The sequence below is a fragment of the Hordeum vulgare genome, chromosome 4H (genome assembly GCF_904849725.1).
Source record: "Hordeum vulgare subsp. vulgare chromosome 4H, MorexV3_pseudomolecules_assembly, whole genome shotgun sequence".
Taxonomy (NCBI): domain Eukaryota; kingdom Viridiplantae; phylum Streptophyta; class Magnoliopsida; order Poales; family Poaceae; genus Hordeum; species Hordeum vulgare.
In genome coordinates this window covers 601,727,854-601,748,044 of record NC_058521.1, presented here as the reverse complement: position 1 = coordinate 601,748,044, position 20,191 = coordinate 601,727,854, and the positions used below count along the sequence as shown (strand labels likewise).

General features: G+C 44.8%; 1 protein-coding gene across 1 annotated transcript; it reads left to right on the top strand.

Moving 5' to 3' along the window:
- Positions 1 to 14,797: 14,797 nt before the first annotated feature.
- On the top strand, positions 14,798 to 18,257 carry LOC123447500 (trans-cinnamate 4-monooxygenase-like). Its single transcript, XM_045124109.1, has 4 exons — positions 14,798 to 15,324; positions 15,692 to 16,128; positions 16,552 to 16,673; positions 17,463 to 18,257. Exons 1-4 carry the CDS (start codon positions 14,980 to 14,982, stop codon positions 18,059 to 18,061), a joined length of 1,503 nt encoding a protein of 500 aa, XP_044980044.1. The 5' UTR covers positions 14,798 to 14,979; the 3' UTR covers positions 18,062 to 18,257.
- The last annotated feature ends 1,934 nt before the right edge of the window (positions 18,258 to 20,191 follow it).

Genomic DNA, 20,191 nt, shown 5'->3' with positions numbered 1-20,191 from the left:
GTCTCATGTGTTCCGAGGCCATGTCTGCACATGCTAGGCTCGTCAAGCTTAACCCGAGTGTTCCGCGTGTGCAACTGTTTTGCACCCGTCGTATGTGAACGTTGAGTCTATCACACCCGATCATCACGTGGTGTCTCGAAACGAAGAACTGTCGCAACGGTGCACAGTCGGGGAGAACACAATTTCGTCTTGAAATTTTAGTGAGAGATCACCTCATAATGCTACCGTCGTTCTAAGCAAAATAAGGTGCATAAAAGGATTAACATCACATGCAATTCATAAGTGACATGATATGGCCATCATCACGTGCTTCTTGATCTCCATCACCAAAGCACCGGCACGATCTTCTTGTCACCGGCGCCACACCATGATCATCCATCAACGTGTTGCCATCGGGGTTGTCGTGCTACTTATGCTATTACTACTAAAGCTACATCCTAGCAAAATAGTAAACGCATCTGCAAGCACAAACGTTAGTATAAAGACAACCCTATGGCTCCTGCCGGTTGTCGTACCATCGACATGCAAGTCGATATTTCTATTACAACATGATCATCTCATACATCCAATATATCACATCACATCGTTGGCCATATCACATCACAATCATACCCTGCAAAAACAAGTTAGACGTCCTCTAATTTTGTTGTTGCATGTTTTACGTGGTGACCAAGGGTATCTAGTAGGATCGCATCTTACTTACGCAAACACCACAACGGAGATATATGAGTTGCTATTTAACCTCATCCAAGGACCTCCTCGGTCAAATCCGATTCAACTAAAGTTGGAGAAACCGTCACTTGCCAGTCATCTTTGAGCAAAGGGGGTTACTCGTAACGATGAAACCAGTCTCTCGTAAGCGTACGAGTAATGTCGGTCCAAGCCGCTTCAATCCAACAATACCGCGGAATCAAGAAAAGACTAAGGAGGGCAGCAAAACGCACATCACCGCCCACAAAACCTTTTGTGTTCTACTCGAGAAGACATCTACGCATGAACCTAGCTCATGATGCCACTGTTGGGGAACGTCGCATGGGAAACAAAAAATTTCCTACGCGCACGAAGACCTATCATGGTGATGTCCATCTACGAGAGGGGATGAGTGATCTACGTACCCTTGTAGACCGTACAGCAGAAGCGTTAGAGAACGCGGTTGATGTAGTGGAACGTCCTCACGTCCCTCGATCCGCCCCGCGAACAATCCCGCGATCAGTCCCACGATCTAGTACCGAACGGACGGCACCTCCGCGTTCAGCACACGTACAGCTCGACGATGATCTCGGCCTTCTTGATCCAGCAAGAGAGACGGAGAGGTAGAAGAGTTCTCCGGCAGCGTGACGGCGCTCCGGAGGTTGGTGATGATCTTGTCTCAGCAGGGCTCCGCCCGAGCTCCGCAGAAACGCGATCTAGAGGAAAAACTATGGAGGTATGTGGTCGGGCAGCCGTGAGAAAAGTCGTCTCAAATCAGCCCTAATACCTCCGTATATATAGGTGGGAGGGGGAGGGAAGAGGCAGCCTCAAACCCTCAAGGTTTGGCCGAAATTGGAGGTGGAGGAGTCCTACTCCAATCCTACTTGGAGTAGGATTCCACCTTCCCACTTGGAAACTCTTTCCACCTTGTGTTTTTTCCTTCTCAAACCTTATGGGCCTTAGTGGGAACTTATTCCAGCCCACTAGGGGCTGGTTTATCTCTTCCCATAGCCCATGAGACCCCTTGGGGCGTGATACCCCTCCCGATGGTCCCCGGCACCCCTCCCGGCACTCCCGGTACACTACCGATGAGCCCGAAACTTTTCCGGTAATGCACGAAAACCTTCCGGTAACCAAATGAGGTCATCCTATATATCAATCTTCGTTTCCGGACCATTCCGGAAACCCTCGTGACGTCCGTGATCTCATCCGGGACTCCGAACAACATTCGGTAACCAACCATATAACTCAAATACGCATAAAACAACGTCGAACCTTAAGTGTGCAGACCCTGCGGGTTCGAGAACTATGTAGACATGACCCGAGAGACTCCTCGGTCAATATCCAATAGCGGGACCTGGATGCCCATATTGGATCCTACATATTCTACGAAGATCTTATCGTTTGAACCTCAGTGCCAAGGATTCGTATAATCCCGTATGTCATTCCCTTTGTCCTTCGGTATGTTACTTGCCCGAGATTCGATCGTCAGTATCCACATACCTATTTCAATCTCGTTTATCGGCAAGTCTCTTTACTCGTTCCGTAATACAAGATCCCGTAACTTACACTAAGTCACATTGCTTGCAAGGCTTGTGTGTGATGTTGTATTACCGAGTGGGCCCCGAGATACCTCTCCGTCACACGGAGTGACAAATCCCAGTCTCGATCCATACTAACTCAACGAACACCTTCGGAGATACCTGTAGAGCATCTTTATAGTCACCCAGTTACGTTGCGACGTTTGATACACACAAAGCATTCCTCCGGTGTCCGTGACTTATATGATCTCATGGTCATAGGAACAAATACTTGACACGCAGAAAACAGTAGCAACAAAATGACACGATCAACATGCTACGTCTATTAGTTTGGGTCTAGTCCATCACATGATTCTCCTAATGATGTGATCCCGTTATCAAGTGACAACACTTGCCTATGGCCAGGAAACCTTGACCATCTTTGATCAACGAGCTAGTCAACTAGAGGCTTACTAGGGACAATGTTTTGTCTATGTATCCACACAAGTATTGTGTTTCCAATCAATACAATTATAGCATGGATAATAAACGATTATCATGAACTAAGAAATATAATAATAACTAATTTATTATTGCCTCTAGGGCATATTTCCAACATGGGGTATCCTGGTTGAAGACATTCTGGCTTCCCAAGACGACAGGTTACCCAAGGATGTGGTAGCCCCTAAGCCACAGTTTGTCATGGGAGCGCCTTTGGTCAGCAAAGATGATCTCCCAACAAATATGTGTTACTTGCATACATGGTACTTAAGTGAATCAAAGAATGGGAGAACGATGATCGTGGTGAGTGTCCCACGGGAGTACTACGGCCGCCCCGAAGAAATCCATATCGACTTTGATGAACTCTTCCAGATGTACAATGGCGACGCCCTCGACAAATCGCTTATGAGTTGCTATTGTCTGTAAGTTTTTCAATTCGTTGTCTACATATAACTTGTTTAGTTATTTCAATTCATTGTCTATATATAACTGTTGGGGAACGTCGCATGGGAAACAAAAATTTTCCTACGCGCACGAAGACCTATCATGGTGATGTTCATCTACGAGAGGGGATGAGCGATCTACGTACCCTTGTAGATCGTACAGCAGAAGCGATTAGAGATCGCGGTTGATGTAGTGGAACGTCCTCACGTCCCTCGATCCGCCCCGCGAACAATCCCGCGATCAGTCCCACGATCTAGTACCGAACGGACGGCACCTCCGCGTTCAGCACACGTACAGCTCGACGATGATCTCGGCCTTCTTGATCCAGCAAGAGAGACGGAGAGGTAGAAGAGTTCTCCGGCAGCGTGACGGCGCTCCGGAGGTTGGTGATGATCTTGTCTCAGCAGGGCTCCGCCCGAGCTCCGCAGAAACGTGATCTAGAGGAAAAACTATGGAGGTATGTGGTCGGGCAGCCGTGAGAAAGTCGTCTCAAATCAGCCCTAAAACCTCCGTATATATAGGTGGGAGGGAGGGGAGGAGGCAGCCTCAAAACCCAAAGGTTTGGCCGAAATTGGAGGTGGAGTAGTCCTACTCCAATCCTACTTGGAGTAGGATTCCACCTTCCCACTTGGAAACTCTTTCCACCTTGTGTTTTTTTCCTTCTCAAACCTTATGGGCCTTAGTGGGAACTTATTCCAGCCCACTAGGGGCTGGTTTATCTCTTCCCATAGCCCATGAGACCCCTTGGGGCGTGACACCCCTCCCGATGGTCCCCGGCACCCCTCCCGGCACTCCCGGTACACTACCGATGAGCCCGAAACTTTTCCGGTAATGCCCGGAAACTTTCCGGTAACCAAATGAGGTCATCCTATATATCAATCTTCGTCTCCGGACCATTCCGGAAACCCTCGTGACGTCCGTGATCCCATCCGGGACTCCGAACAACATTCGGTAACCAACCATATAACTCAAATACGCATAAAACATCGTCGAACCTTAAGTGTGCAGACCCTGCGGGTTCGAGAACTATGTAGACATGACCCGAGAGACTCCTCGGTCAATATCCAATAGCGGGACCTGGATGCCCATATTGGATCCTACATATTCTACGAAGATCTTATCGTTTGAACCTCAGTGCCAAGGATTCGTATAATCCCGTATGTCATTCCCTATGTCCTTCGGTATGTTACTTGCCCGAGATTCGATCGTCAGTATCCGTATACCTATTTCAACCTCGTTTACCGGCAAGTCTCTTTACTCGTTCTGTAATACAAGATCCCGCAACTTACACTAAGTTACATTGCTTGCAAGGCTTATGTGTGATGTTGTATTACCGAGTGGGCCCCGAGATACCTCTCCGTCACACGGAGTGACAAATCCCAGTCTTGATCCATACTAACTCAACTAACACCTTCGGAGATACCTGTAGAGCATCTTTATAGTCACCCAGTTACGTTGCGACGTTTGATACACACAAAGCATTCCTCCGGTGTCAGTGAGTTATATGATCTCATGGTCATAGGAATAAATACTTGACACGCAGAAAACAGTAGCAACAAAATGACACGATCAACATGCTACGTCTATTAGTTTGGGTCTAGTCCATCACATGATTCTCCTAATGATGTGATCCCGTTATCAAGTGACAACACTTGCCTATGGCCAGGAAACCTTGACCATCTTTGATCAACGAGCTAGTCAACTAGAGGCTTACTAGGGACAGTGTTTTGTCTATGTATCCACACAAGTATTGTGTTTCCAATCAATACAATTATAGCATGGATAATAAACGATTATCATGAACTAAGAAATATAATAATAACTAATTTATTATTGCCTCTAGGGCATATTTCCAACAGTCTCCCACTTGCACTAGAGTCAATAATCTAGTTCACATCACCATGTGATTCCAACGAATCCAACACCCATATAGTTATGGGGTCTGATCACGTCTTGCTCGTGAGAGAGGTTTTAGTCAACGGTTCTGAAACTTTCAGATCCGTGCGTTCTTTACAAATCTTTATGTCATCTTATAGATGCTGCTACTACGTGCTATTCGGAAATACTCCAAATATCTACTCTACTATACGAATCCGTTTCACTACTCATAGTTATTCGGATTAGTGTCAAAGCTTGCATCGACGTAACCCTTTACGACGAACTCTTTAACCACCTCCATAATCGAGAAAAATTCCTTAGTCCATTAGTTACTAAGGATAAATTTCGACCGCTGCTAGTGATTCAATCATGGATCACTCTCTGTACCTCTCAACATACTTTGAGTCAAGGCACACTTCAGGTGCGGTACACAGTATGGCATACTTTAGATTCTACGGCTAAGGCATAGAAGACGACCTTCGTCTATTCTCTTTATTCTGCCGTGGTCGGGTTTTGAGTCTTACTCAAATTCACACCTCACAACGCAACCAAGAACTCCTTCTTTGCTGGTCTATTTTGAACTCTTTCAAAAACTTGTCAAGGCATGCATCTTGTTGAAACTTCTATTAAGCGCTTTCGATCTATCTCCATAGATCTTTGATGCTCAACGTTTAAGTAGCGTAATCCAGGTACTCCTTTGAAAACTTCTTTCAAACAACCTTGTATGCTTTACAGAAATTCTACATTACTTCTGATCCACAATATGTCAACCACATATACCTATCAGAAATTCTATAGTGCTCCCACTCACTTCTTTGGAAATACAAGTTTCTCATAAACCTTGTACAAACCCAAAATCTTTGATTATCTCATCAAAGTGTATATTCCAACTCCGAGATGCTTGCACCAGTCCATTGAAGGATCACTGGAGCTTGCATACTTGTTAGTATCTTTAGGATCGTCAAAACCTTCTGGTTGTATCACATACAATGTTTGCTCAAGGAAACCGTCGAGAAAACAATGTTTTGACATCCTACGTGCAATATTTCATAAATAATGCATCAACAACTAACATAATTCCAACAGACCTTTAGCATCGCTACGAGTGAGAAAGTCTCATCATAGTCAACTGTTTGATCTTGTCGAAAACATCTTTGCGACAAGTCGAGCTTTTCTTAATAGTGACTTATCACCATCATCGTCTGTCTTCTTTTAAAGATCCATCTTTACTCAATAGTCTTATGACCATCAAGTAGTTCTTTCAAAGTCTACACTTTGTTTTATACATGGATCCTCTCTCGGATTTCATGGCTTCCAGCCATTTGTCAGAATCTGGGCCCACCATCGCTTTCTCCATAACTCGTAGGTTCACTGTTGCTCAACAACATGACCTCCAAGACAGGGTTACCGTACCACTCTGTAGTAGTATGCGACCTTGTCAACCTACGAGGCTTGTAGTAACTTGATCCGATGCTTGATGATCACCATCATCTGCTTCCACTTCAATTGGTGTAGGCGCCACAGGAACAACTTCCTGCACCCTGCTACACACTGGTTGAAGTGATGGTTCAATAACCTCATCAAGTTCTACTACCCTCCCACTCAATTCTTTCGAGAGAAACCTTTCCTCGAGAAAGGATCCGTTTCTAGAAACAAACACTTTGCTTTCGGATCTGAGATAGGAGATGTACCCAACTGTTTTGGATATCCTATGAAGATGCATTTATCCGCTTTGGGTTCGAGCTTATCAGACTGAAACTTTTTCACATAAGTGTCGAAGCCCCAAACTTTCAAGAAACGACAGTTTAGATTTCTCTAAACCTCAGTCTATACTGTGTCATCTCAACGGAAATACGCGGTGCCCTTTTTAAAGTGAGTGCGGTTGTCTCTAATGCATAACCCATAAACGATAGTGGTAATTCGATAAGAGACATCATAGTATGCACCATACCAAATAGTGCGTGGCTATGACGTTCAGACACATCATCACACTATGATGTTCCAGGTGGCATGAACTGCGAAACAATTTCCACATTGTCTTAACTGCGTACCAAAACTCATAACTCAGATATTCATTTCCATGATCATATCGTAGACAGTTTATCCTCTTGTTACGACGAACTTCACTCTGAAACGGAATTGAACTTTTCAACATTTCAGACTTGTGATTCATTAAGTAAATACTCCTGTATCTACTCAAATCGTCAGTGAAGTAAGAACATAATGATATCCACTACGTGCCTCAGCACCCATTGGACTGCATACATCAAAATGTATCACTTTCAACAAGTTACTATCTTATTTCATCTCAATGAAAACAAGGCCTTGCTCATGTGGTATGATTTGCATGTCACTAGTGATTCGAAATCAGGTGAGTACAAAGATCCATCAGCATGGAGCCTCTTCATGCAATTTATACTAACATGACTTAAGCGGCAGTGCCACAAGTAAGTGGTACTATCATCATCAACTCGTATCTTTTGGCACCAATATCATGAACATGTGTAACACTACGATCGAGATTCAATAAACCATTGAAGGTGATTATTCAAGAAAATAGAGTAACCATTATTCTCTTTAAATGAATAATCGTATTGCAATAAACACGATCCAATCATGTTCATGTTTAACGCAAGCACGAAATAACAATTATTTAGGTTTAACACCAATCCCGATGATAGAGGGAGCGTGCGACGTTTGATCATATCAATCTTGGAAACACTTCCAACACGTATCGTCACCTCGCCTTTAGCTAGTCACCGTTTATGCCGTAGCTTTCATTTCGCGTCACTAATCACTTAGCAACTGAACCGGTATCCAATACCCTCGTGCTACTAGGAGTACTAGTAAAGTACACATCAACATCATGTATATCAAATACACTTCTTTCGACTTTTGCCAGCCATCTTATCTACCAAGTATCTTGAGTTGCTCCGCCTCAGTGATTGTTCCCCTCATTACGGAAGCACTTAGTCTCGGGTTTGGGTTTAATATTGGGTCTCTTCATTAGTGCAGCAACTGTTTTTCCGTTTCACGAAGTATCCCTTCTAGCCCTTGCCTTTCTTGAAACTTAGTGGTTTTACAAACCATCAACTATTGATGCTCCTTCTTGATTTCTACTTTCGGAGTGTCAAACATCGCGAATCGCTCAAGGATCATTGTATGTATCCTTGATATGTTATAGTTCATCACGAAGCTCTCACAGCTTGGTGGCAGTGACTTTGGAGAACTATCACTATCTCATCTGGAAGATTAACTCCCACTTGATTCAAGCGATTGTCGTACTCAGACAATCTGAGCACATGCTCAACGATTGAGCCTTTTCTCCTGTGCTTTGTGGACAAAGAATCTTGTCGGAGGTCTCGTACCTCTTAACAAGGGCACAAGAATGAAATCACAATTTCATCTCTTTAGAACATCACTTATGTTCCGTGACGTTTTACAACGTTTTCGGCGCCTTGCTTCTAAGCCATTAAGTATCTTGCACTGAACTATTGTGTAGTAATCAGAAACGTGTATGTCGGATGTTCACAGCATCCACAGACGACGCTCGAGGTGCAGCACACCGAGTGGTGCATTAAGGACATAAGCCTTCTGTGCAGCAACGAGGACAATCCTCGGTTTTACAGACTCAGTCTGCAAAGTTTGCTACTATCAACTTTCAACTAAATTTTCTCTAGGAACATCTAAAAACAGTAGAGCTATAGCGCAAGCTACATCGTAATTCGCAAATACCATTAGACTATGTTCATGACAATTAGTTCAATTAATCATATTACTTAAGAACTCCCACTCAAAAAGTACATCTCTCTAGTCATTTGAGTGGTACATGATCCAAATCCACTATCTCAAGTCCGATCATCACGTGAGTCGAGAATAGTTTCAGTGGTAAGCATCTCTATGCTAATCATATCAACTATACAATTCATGCTCGACCTTTCGGTCTCATGTGTTCCGAGGCCATGTCTGCACATGCTAGGCTCATCAAGCTTAACCCGAGTGTTCCGCGTGCGCAACTGTTTTGCACCCGTTGTATGTGAACGTTGAGTCTATCACACCCGATCATCACGTGGTGTCTCGAAACGAAGAACTGTAGCAACGGTGCACAGTCGGGGAGAACACAATTTCGTCTTGAAATTTTAGTGAGAGATCACCTCATAATGCTACCGTCGTTCTAAGCAAAATAAGGTGCATAAAAGGATTAACATCACATGCAATTCATAAGTGACATGATATGGCCATCATCACGTGCTTCTTGATCTCCATCACCAAAACACCGGCACGATCTTCTTGTCACCGGCGTCACACCATGATTTTCATCATCATGATCTCCATCAACGTGTCGCCATCGGGGTTGTCGTGCTACTCATGCTATTACTACTAAACGCATCTGCAAGCACAAACGTTAGTTATAAAGACAACCCTATGGCTCCTGCCGGTTGCCGTACCATCGACGTGCAAGTCGATATTTCTATTACAACATGATCATCTCATACATCCAATATATCACATCACATCGTTGGCCATATCACATCACAAGCATACCCTGCAAAAACAAGTTAGACGTCCTCTAATTTTGTTGTTGCAAGTTTTACGTGGTGACCGGGGGTATCTAGTAGGATCGCATCTTACTTACGCAAACACCACAACGGAGATATATGAGTTGCTATTTAACCTCATCCAAGGACCTCCTTGGTCAAATCCGATTCAACTAAAGTTGGAGAAACCGTCACTTGCCAGTCATCTTTGAGCAAAGGGGGTTACTCGTAACGATGAAACCAGTCTCTCGTAAGCGTACGAGTAATGTCGGTCCAAGCCGCTTCAATCCAACAATACCGCGGAATCAAGAAAAGACTAAGGAGGGCAGCAAAACGCACATCACCGCCCACAAAACCTTTTGTGTTCTACTCAAGAAGACATCTACGCATGAACCTAGCTCATGATGCCACTGTTGGGGAACGTCGCATGGGAAACAAAAATTTTCCTACGCGCACGAAGACCTATCATGGTGATGTTCATCTACGAGAGGGGATGAGCGATCTACGTACCCTTGTAGATCGTACAGCAGAAGCGATTAGAGATCGCGGTTGATGTAGTGGAACGTCCTCACGTCCCTCGATCCGCCCCGCGAACAATCCCGCGATCAGTCCCACGATCTAGTACCGAACGGACGGCACCTCCGCGTTCAGCACACGTAAAGCTCGACGATGATCTCGGCCTTCTTGATCCAGCAAGAGAGACGGAGAGGTAGAAGAGTTCTCCGGCAGCGTGACGGCGCTCCGGAGGTTGGTGATGATCTTGTCTCAGCAGGGCTCCGCCCGAGCTCCGCAGAAACGTGATCTAGAGGAAAAACTATGGAGGTATGTGGTCGGGCAGCCGTGAGAAAGTCGTCTCAAATCAGCCCTAAAACCTCCGTATATATAGGTGGGAGGGAGGGGAGGAGGCAGCCTCAAAACCCAAAGGTTTAGCCGAAATTGGAGGTGGAGGAGTCCTACTCCAATCCTACTTGGAGTAGGATTCCACCTTCCCACTTGGAAACTCTTTCCACCTTGTGTTTTTTCCTTCTCAAACCTTATGGGCCTTAGTGGGAACTTATTCCAGCCCACTAGGGGCTGGTTTATCTCTTCCCATAGCCCATGAGACCCCTTGGGGCGTGACACCCCTCCCGATGGTCCCCGGCACCCCTCCCGGCACTCCCGGTACACTACCGATGAGCCCGAAACTTTTCCGGTAATGCCCGGAAACTTTCCGGTAACCAAATGAGGTCATCCTATATATCAATCTTCGTCTCCGGACCATTCCGGAAACCCTCGTGACGTCCGTGATCCCATCCGGGACTCCGAACAACATTCGGTAACCAACCATATAACTCAAATACGCATAAAACATCGTCGAACCTTAAGTGTGCAGACCCTGCGGGTTCGAGAACTATGTAGACATGACCCGAGAGACTCCTCGGTCAATATCCAATAGCGGGACCTGGATGCCCATATTGGATCCTACATATTCTACGAAGATCTTATCGTTTGAACCTCAGTGCCAAGGATTCGTATAATCCCGTATGTCATTCCCTATGTCCTTCGGTATGTTACTTGCCCGAGATTCGATCGTCAGTATCCGTATACCTATTTCAACCTCGTTTACCGGCAAGTCTCTTTACTCGTTCCGTAATACAAGATCCCGCAACTTACACTAAGTTACATTGCTTGCAAGGCTTATGTGTGATGTTGTATTACCGAGTGGGCCCCGAGATACCTCTCCGTCACACGGAGTGACAAATCCCAGTCTTGATCCATACTAACTCAACTAACACCTTCGGAGATACCTGTAGAGCATCTTTATAGTCACCCAGTTACGTTGCGACGTTTGATACACACAAAGCATTCCTCCGGTGTCAGTGAGTTATATGATCTCATGGTCATAGGAATAAATACTTGACACGCAGAAAACAGTAGCAACAAAATGACACGATCAACATGCTACGTCTATTAGTTTGGGTCTAGTCCATCACATGATTCTCCTAATGATGTGATCCCGTTATCAAGTGACAACACTTGCCTATGGCCAGGAAACCTTGACCATCTTTGATCAACGAGCTAGTCAACTAGAGGCTTACTAGGGACAGTGTTTTGTCTATGTATCCACACAAGTATTGTGTTTCCAATCAATACAATTATAGCATGGATAATAAACGATTATCATGAACTAAGAAATATAATAATAACTAATTTATTATTGCCTCTAGGGCATATTTCCAACAATAACTTGTACTCTATTATGCAGAATGAAGATTCTGGATTGTAAAAGTAGGAACATCCTAAATATTGGGTTTATTGACCCAGATAAAATACATATAGCGACGCTAGCTGATAAACCCAAGGAGACGGAGGAAAACCTTCTAAGGTTTCTAACAGATGAAAATTTCTGTGACCACATACTGTTTACATACAACTTCAGGTGAGGGTCTTTATTCTGTTGTGTCCATTCACTTATAAGTGTAATTGATAAGTTACTGACACACACACACACACACACACACATATATATATACATGTGCAGCTTCCATTGAATTCTGTTGGACATTCAAATTGATAAGGGAAGAGTTGATGCCTTCGACCCATTATCGAGACCCTTGGAACAGTTCCAAAGCCTGCAGGACATGCTCCAAGGGTAATTTCAATCATTCTTGCGCTCTATCGGTCTCTTTCAATGATTTTCTGATATATCAATTAATGAAAAACTTAGCAAATCATTATCCTTGTCGGGCAGGGTTTGGAAGCGGTTCAAGTGCGTGACTACCGGTATCGAGCTTGAGAAGCTGACCTTTAGAGCGGCTCAGGTAAGTAGTAGTATGATATACTTCTATTTTCAATACATTTATGATGCTAGATTATTATTTTGATTATATATATTCTATTCTCGTAAAGTATGACCAGCAGCCACGGGGGACGCATCTATGCGGATACTATGTTTGCGAGACCATTCGCACGTTTATCTCTGAGCACAAGGATCACAGATTCGACGTAAGCAATGAACATTCACACCTCTATTTTTATCCGTCATTCTTTGTTATCATGATTGATATTCATATTCATCTCCTCTTCTTATATAGTACACGGCCATGAGGACGAAGGTCCTACCAGAGCAACGCGCGATTGCTGTTGCAGAGGAGCTTGCGACCTTTCTGAGGACGGAAGCTATAGATGACAAAGGACGATTTGGTGTAGCTAGGGGTCATTACTGATGTTCGTCCATGTAATCGAATAGACGGGCTCTAGTCCCGATAATTCAGATCTCCATATAATTGTATATATATATGCTCGCTTGTAAGATAAGTTAATCTTATATATATATGTATAATTATTTCTATTTAAATTATATGAAAACTAATTCCCGAACACCAAACGAGGCATCACGTTAATCTCCCGAACACCTAAACCCTAAAACCCTAAAATAATTTCATTCAAAAAAAAACCCAAAAAAAAAACAAAATCTGAAACTCTTTAGTCCCGGTCCGTGTAATGAACTGGGACTTAAGGGCCTGCCCCTGGGGCGCTACGAGGCGCCCACGTGGAGCACCTTTAGTCCCGGCTTGACAGGGCCGGGACTAAAGCTTAGGCCTTTAGTCCCGCCCCTTTAGTCCCGGTTGGTGAACCGGGACTAAAGCCCCTTACGGGCCGGGGCTAAAGGCCCTGTCCCCACTAGTGAGTGATTAGAACAGTGACAACATAATGTGTGTACGGGTCCAGTGGGGGATTGTTATATGTTAGATGGGCTTTAGGACCATATACAAAATACTTCCTGGATAAATCTCGGAGGACCATGTGGGTTTTCATGACATGGTGGGAAGTTTAATACCATCCCTTAGGAGAGTTGAGACCAACTTATGAGGGCCGGCCTGCAGATATACGAGATCCAGGGGCCTGAGAAGAATATAGGATCTTTCTTAACAAACAAAAGCTCAAAATATATCTCTCAAAAGCAAACTAAGTATCCCGTACATAACATAGATTGAAACATGTCGACTCTAAAGCTGATAGTACAACTATTTATGGATCAAGCACTGCCTGAATAAGGAAATTTGCCGCATGCTCGGCTCTTTGCCGTGAGCGTTTTGTCGGGCTGACATGCGGCCTCGGTTACGGGCCACGGCTGACCGCAACCACGGTTACCGCAGCCATGATTGGTCACCCACATGACTGTTTATGCCATGCCCGGCTTAAAAGGGACATTATTGCTTTTCTGAAAAATTTAGAGGGACCCGATTGCTTTTTCTAGAAACCCACATGGACCCATTTTCTTTTTCAAAAATGTTTGAAGGGACCCGATTGTTTTAAAAATATTTGTAGAGTTTATTCTATAAAATATGAGGACATATCTATAAAGTTTGTAAAATAAGTGGGGGATTGAAGATGTTTTAATTTGATTATGAGCAAGAGACGCTAACATGCAGGCCCCACATGTAAGTTAACTATGAAATAAACAGTTACCTTATGCGTGGGCCCAACTGTATTAAACCTGATTGAATGTAAACACTCGGCTATTTCATTCTTTAAACAGCAAACCACGAAACCGGTAGGTATCAGCGACAAACAAATTTTTGATTTTTTTAAAAAATCCTAATGCGAGAAGTGGTAGTTTTATGCTATTCACTCCCATCTTGCGTGATCGAGGTGTTGGCGTCGACACTAACTCATCATTGGTCTCGAGGAATAACCAGAGTTGCGAGAATTTGATTTATATTCTTCTTCATGTTGAACTTTTAATAATGGGGAAGTTATATACAGTACATATTTTGAAACAGAGGTAAAAAATAAAATTGCCTCATTCCATGAGTGAGAGAGAGAGAGAGAGAGTACTCTGGCAACAAAAGAAGACTCAAGATGCTTTGCATCTCGGTCTTTATCTTTATCTTTTGTATGTCAACGGTCTGCAAGTAGATTAGATGGGGCATAATGCGGCGCGAGCTCAACAGACGCGCATTTAGCTGGCGAACATTTTGTATCGTGCCTCCATGTTACTCCTCTACATGCCGAGCCGTTAGCGACCAGTGTCGCCTAGCTAGCTACAACCAAGTCAGAGGTGGCAGCTACTCCCTCAAAAATAAAAAACCCTATGGTACTAGCAGTACTATTACTATTACAGAGCATCCAACCCCGGACCTTGACGTCGTCCTACTCCTACGTGCAACCTTGCTGCTGCTTGCCGACGTCCCCAGCCCACCGGTGGACATGTTACTCTTGCATGTTGGATTTGGCTTTGGAGTTTTGACCGGCTCCCCGGCCGGCCATTACCAGCAAATGTCAACCTCCATGGAAATGGTTTTGAAACCGTAGTGGCTTTGCACCACCAACCTTCCATATCTATAAATTTCCTCTGCTCCCATTAATCCACCCATCCACCCAGCTGCAGCAACACACAGACACAGAACAGAAAGTACGCCAAGATGGACGTCAACCTCCTGGAGAAGGCCCTCCTGGGCCTCTTCGCGGCGGCGCTGCTCGCCATCGCGGTCGCCAAGCTCACCGGCAAGCGCTTCCGGCTGCCCCCGGGGCCCTCCGGCGCCCCGATCGTCGGCAACTGGCTCCAGGTGGGCGATGACCTCAATCACCGCAACCTCATGGGCATGGCCAAGCGTTTCGGCGAGGTGTTCCTCCTGCGCATGGGCGTCCGCAACCTGGTTGTCGTCTCCAGCCCCGAGCTCGCCAAGGAGGTCCTCCACACCCAAGGCGTCGAGTTCGGCTCTCGCACCCGTAACGTCGTCTTCGACATCTTCACCGGCAAAGGCCAGGTAATAAATCAGTTCGTTGAATTTACAGTTCTTGCATATACATGCATACTAGTTCTTGAGAGATACTAATGGCTGCCTTTTAGTCGTGTAATTTCAATGATTGTTTTTTGAATTTTCATTAATTTATGTATGCACTGAAACAATTCTCTTTAGGTCCAAATATCCAGCAATTTCAGGAGTACACACAAATTCAAACAACAAAACACAATCAAGTTCACATAGAAATCCAATCCTTCAATTTGGCCGAAATAAAAACCGAAATCAGTAACTTCCGGTGAAATTTGGTGATTTGGACGATGACTGAAATATTTCCAAGACTGAAATCCAAAACCATATAACTAACAGAAAAATGCTTTCACCTGTGCAGGACATGGTGTTCACTGTCTACGGCGACCACTGGCGCAAGATGCGGCGTATCATGACGGTGCCCTTCTTCACCAACAAGGTGGTGGCACAAAACCGTGTCGGGTGGGAGGAGGAGGCCAGGCTGGTGGTGGAGGACCTCAAGGCCGACCCGGCGTCGGCGACGGGCGTGGTGATCCGCCGCAGGCTGCAGCTCATGATGTACAACGACATGTTCCGCATCATGTTCGACCGCCGGTTCGAGAGCCTCGCCGACCCGCTCTTCAACAAGCTCAGGGCTCTCAACGCCGAGCGCAGCATTCTCTCCCAGAGCTTCGACTACAACTACGGCGACTTCATCCCCATCCTCCGCCCCTTCCTCCGCGGCTATCTCAACCGCTGCACCAACCTCAAGGCCAAGAGGATGAAAGTCTTCGAGGAAGACTTCGTCCAAGAGCGCAAGTAAGAACCATATGGTAATGGTAGTGCAACTACTTACATAATAGCTCGTGTGCTCGATCGATGCTTGCCAGGACATGTTAATGTTAATCGATGTTGCATCAAATTAAGCAATGCAAACAATTGGACGCCAAGTGGGACATATGTTAATTACGTTTGCACATCAGCTTGGATTTCTTAGGGGTATTCAATATTCATCCTGCATCGGTTGCGTGGATGCATTGGTACGTGTTGTTGGTAGTTGACCAGATGCAGTGACAGTGGAAGTACATATATAGGTTGATGGAATTACACCAACAGATCACCAGTTATTTAATTTCATTAGATCCAAAATTAGATCGGGTTCCACTATCACAAATGACTGAGATCGCCAGTTATGCAACCGGGGAATTAATAAGCATCTACTGCGTTATCTCACAATTGCAGGAAGGCGTTGGAGAAGAACGGTGAGATCAGATGCGCCATGGACCACATCCTCGAGGCCGAACGGAAGGGTGAGATCAACCACGACAACGTCCTATACATTGTGGAGAACATCAACGTCGCAGGTAAAATTCATCAGTTAAATATGTTAGTATCTTGGTGATCGTGATATTAATATATTCTTTTATAAAAAAACCAGTTAGATGTGTATTCATCTTTGTGTCCAATCTAGTTTTGACTTTTGAGAAGAAGATAATTCTCTACCTAACTTTTTATTAAAAGAAACGCAGACCATTTCCTTGTTTATAAAAAGTAGCACGCATGATTGAAACTTTTATCTCAAGACAATACAACGCGAGACAGCGATGGTCAGCCCGAAGAGCCCATATTATTCCTTGCGCGTGCGGATAGAGAGCCCAAGTACTTGTCAGTGCAACAATTGTCTTTTTAATGATGAATCTATTTATACTTCCTTGCAAAAAAACAAAGATCTATTGATACTGATCTGGTAGGTAGAGAATAATATATTTCTCCCCGGACAAGTTTGATTTTAGGAAAAATAATACACTTTACGCTAGGCGAAGCGGGGAGTAACTTAAACTAGTAACATGTATATGTTACTAGTCTATGTTATTATTTTTATAGTGTAGTGCCATAGGTGTCATAACATAAATATCTTCATTATTTTATAGAGTTATTTGTATTGGAGTATTATGTAACTGTATTTGTCTTTCTTCTTTTTAGTTAATTGTCACGTCCCATTTTTTTCTTATGTGACATGCATGTTAGTACCTATGTTACTCCTAATATGACTATTCTTACATTTTGAATGGACAGAGTAGTAATTAATTTAGCACAGCACAAATGTTAACAAGGGGATGACCATGAATTCGTTCTTGTTTGCTTGCATTCAGCAATTGAGACGACCCTGTGGTCGATCGAGTGGGGAGTTGCAGAGCTGGTGAACCACCCGAACATCCAGTCAAAGCTCCGCCAAGAGATCGCCGCCGTGCTAGGGCCCGATGCAGCGGTGACGGAGCCAGACCTAGAGCGCCTCCCTTACCTGCAGGCCGTCGTCAAGGAAACCCTCCGCCTCCGCATGGCCATCCCACTCCTCGTGCCCCACATGAACCTCAAGGACGCCAAGCTCACCGGCTACGACATCCCCGCTGAGTCCAAGATCCTCGTCAACGCCTGGTTCCTCGCCAACGACCCCAAGCGCTGGGTGCGCGCCGACGAGTTCCGGCCGGAGCGGTTCCTCGAAGAGGAGAGGGCCGTCGAGGCCAATGGCAATGACTTCCGGTTTGTGCCCTTCGGCGTCGGTCGGAGGAGCTGCCCGGGAATCATCCTCGCTCTGCCCATCATCGGCATCACGCTCGGCCGCCTTGTGCAGAACTTCCAGCTACTTCCGCCGCTGGGGAAGGACAAGATTGATACCACGGAGAAGCCCGGACAGTTCAGCAACCAGATCCGGAACCACGCCACCGTCGTCTGCAAGCCACTCAAGGCTTAGAAGAATTTTCGATCCGGCGGGCTAGACGAAGGATGGGCTGGAATGCGGGCATGTGTTTGTATAAGAATTTTCCAGGTTTTGTAATAAGTTTGACCTTTCTTTATTTTTTTCATGTGTTGTTGGTTTGCAAACTTGGTAACGTTGATGTAAAGCTTTTTGGCTCCAAATTCAGATTATTAATTATCCAGTTCATAAACGTTGGCACTGTCAGTTGGCATGAAACTAGTCCGAGCCAATCAAGTCGTCTATGTTCATTTTTGGCAGTGCTATAGGGGGATAGCTGATTTTCTGAAGGAGCCAACGGTTGAAGATTGGAATGTCTGCACTCAAGGGACAAGGATGATCTAACCTAGTGTTGGGCCATCTCGGAGGAGGTAACATCCTACTCTTGCCGTTGAGATGTATTATACTGTACGACGGTCAGAGATCGGTGAGATCTCGTCAAGGAATCTTGTTTACAAGGTGATACTGATGGCGACAAAGGTGGGAGATGAAGTGTTAGGTGAGGAACCCTAGGTCTCAATGGTGAATTGTTCCTGCTGAATCAACTTACCATCGAGAGGACCCTAAACTTTCTTCTTAATGAAATGCAGAAACCCCCTGCCCCTCTCGAGGTGTTCCCAAAAAAAGAGCCCCCTAAACTGCCTGATATACTTGCCTCGGTTATAGTTACATTGCTTGTGTCAGTTTGCAAGTGGGCGCATGTGTTACTAGTTCGTACCTGGCCCTGGGTGGGTGAGTCAACCGGTTGGCCGTATTGTCCTTCAAGATGGTGAAAAGAGCATGCTTCTTTAGTGTAGAAGAGAAACCAATATGTCATATCTAGTATGTGCAAACTTAAGTACTCCATTGGGCCTCATTAATTAGGAACATAACCTTAGAACACGATGACATTACTGAGAGAAAGAGTAATAGGGTGACCTAAGTGGGCTATAAGAGATGTCATATCCAACTTTTGCTTAGTTGGAGGACAGAGAATAAAAACAGGCTATAGATTACAGCCAATTGTATAATGGGAAATGCTATGAGTCACCCGACAAATTGCAACCATGTGTATGTCGTCTTGTCTGCACGTCACGTGCTCCGTGGACACCCCCACTAATTTTTGCAACTGCCCATTGTTGCAATCTCTCTCGTCGCAATAATGGCTCTGTTGCAGGATCTAAAACCTTGAGAGAAGTCAGCTATCATACTCATCCCAAGCTCTCATCGAGTCATCGCCTCCCAGCGGTGCTCTAACTGTCACCACCAGCACTCGTCGCTGACTAGCACACCAACAAGGCATGCAACCAAAGAGACAGAGCATCCCGTTACCGTGCTGCTCCAACCACCGCCATCGGTGCTTGGCGCCAGTGAGCATGCCGAGGCTACACACAACTACCACGGCTAGAATGCTCTCTGCAACGTGTTCGATGTTGCAAAAGCTTTTCTGTAAAACAAGCTCCGTTGCAAAAATTACGGTTGAAAACGATCAAACACTTTTTTTTTGCAACACATCCTCTATTGTAACTATCTCTACAACATTGCATTTGTTGCAAAGTTTTTCCAGAAGAAAACTAAACGCTTCGAGGTGATTGCAACAAGCATCATGTTGCATAAGGCCTTCTGCAACACTATCCTTATTGCAAAGTGGTGCTTGTTAAGTGGGTTGCTCGAATGACCATTAGCGTGTCAATCCAATGGTTAGCAAGGAGGCGGATCTTTTCTCATTGTCCGCCTGCCGACGCGTACTGTCTCCCTCAACACCTTTTGTGGGAGAATATAATGTGGACCACATACTAATGGCATGGCATAAAAGTATGACTAATTGTACTAGACTATTAGGTTAGCTATATGTGATGTCGAAACTCTTTGTAGACAGTTGTTGCTTATTATCCTTGCCCTAAAGAGCATCACCTATGCTTAGTTCCTCGGGAAATAAAGAGAGAAAAAGCAGGGTTGAGTGGCACTCAAACAAACATAACTATAAAAGTTCCAGAACAAAAACACACGCACACGAATAACATTGATCAAGCATGAATTTTCTTTTCTTTATCTTTTGATGAAAAGGCAGATGTCCTGCCATTCGGTTATCAAGCATGAGTTTAGGATTCAACAGACCCGTACAAACATAATTACATAAAAGTAGTT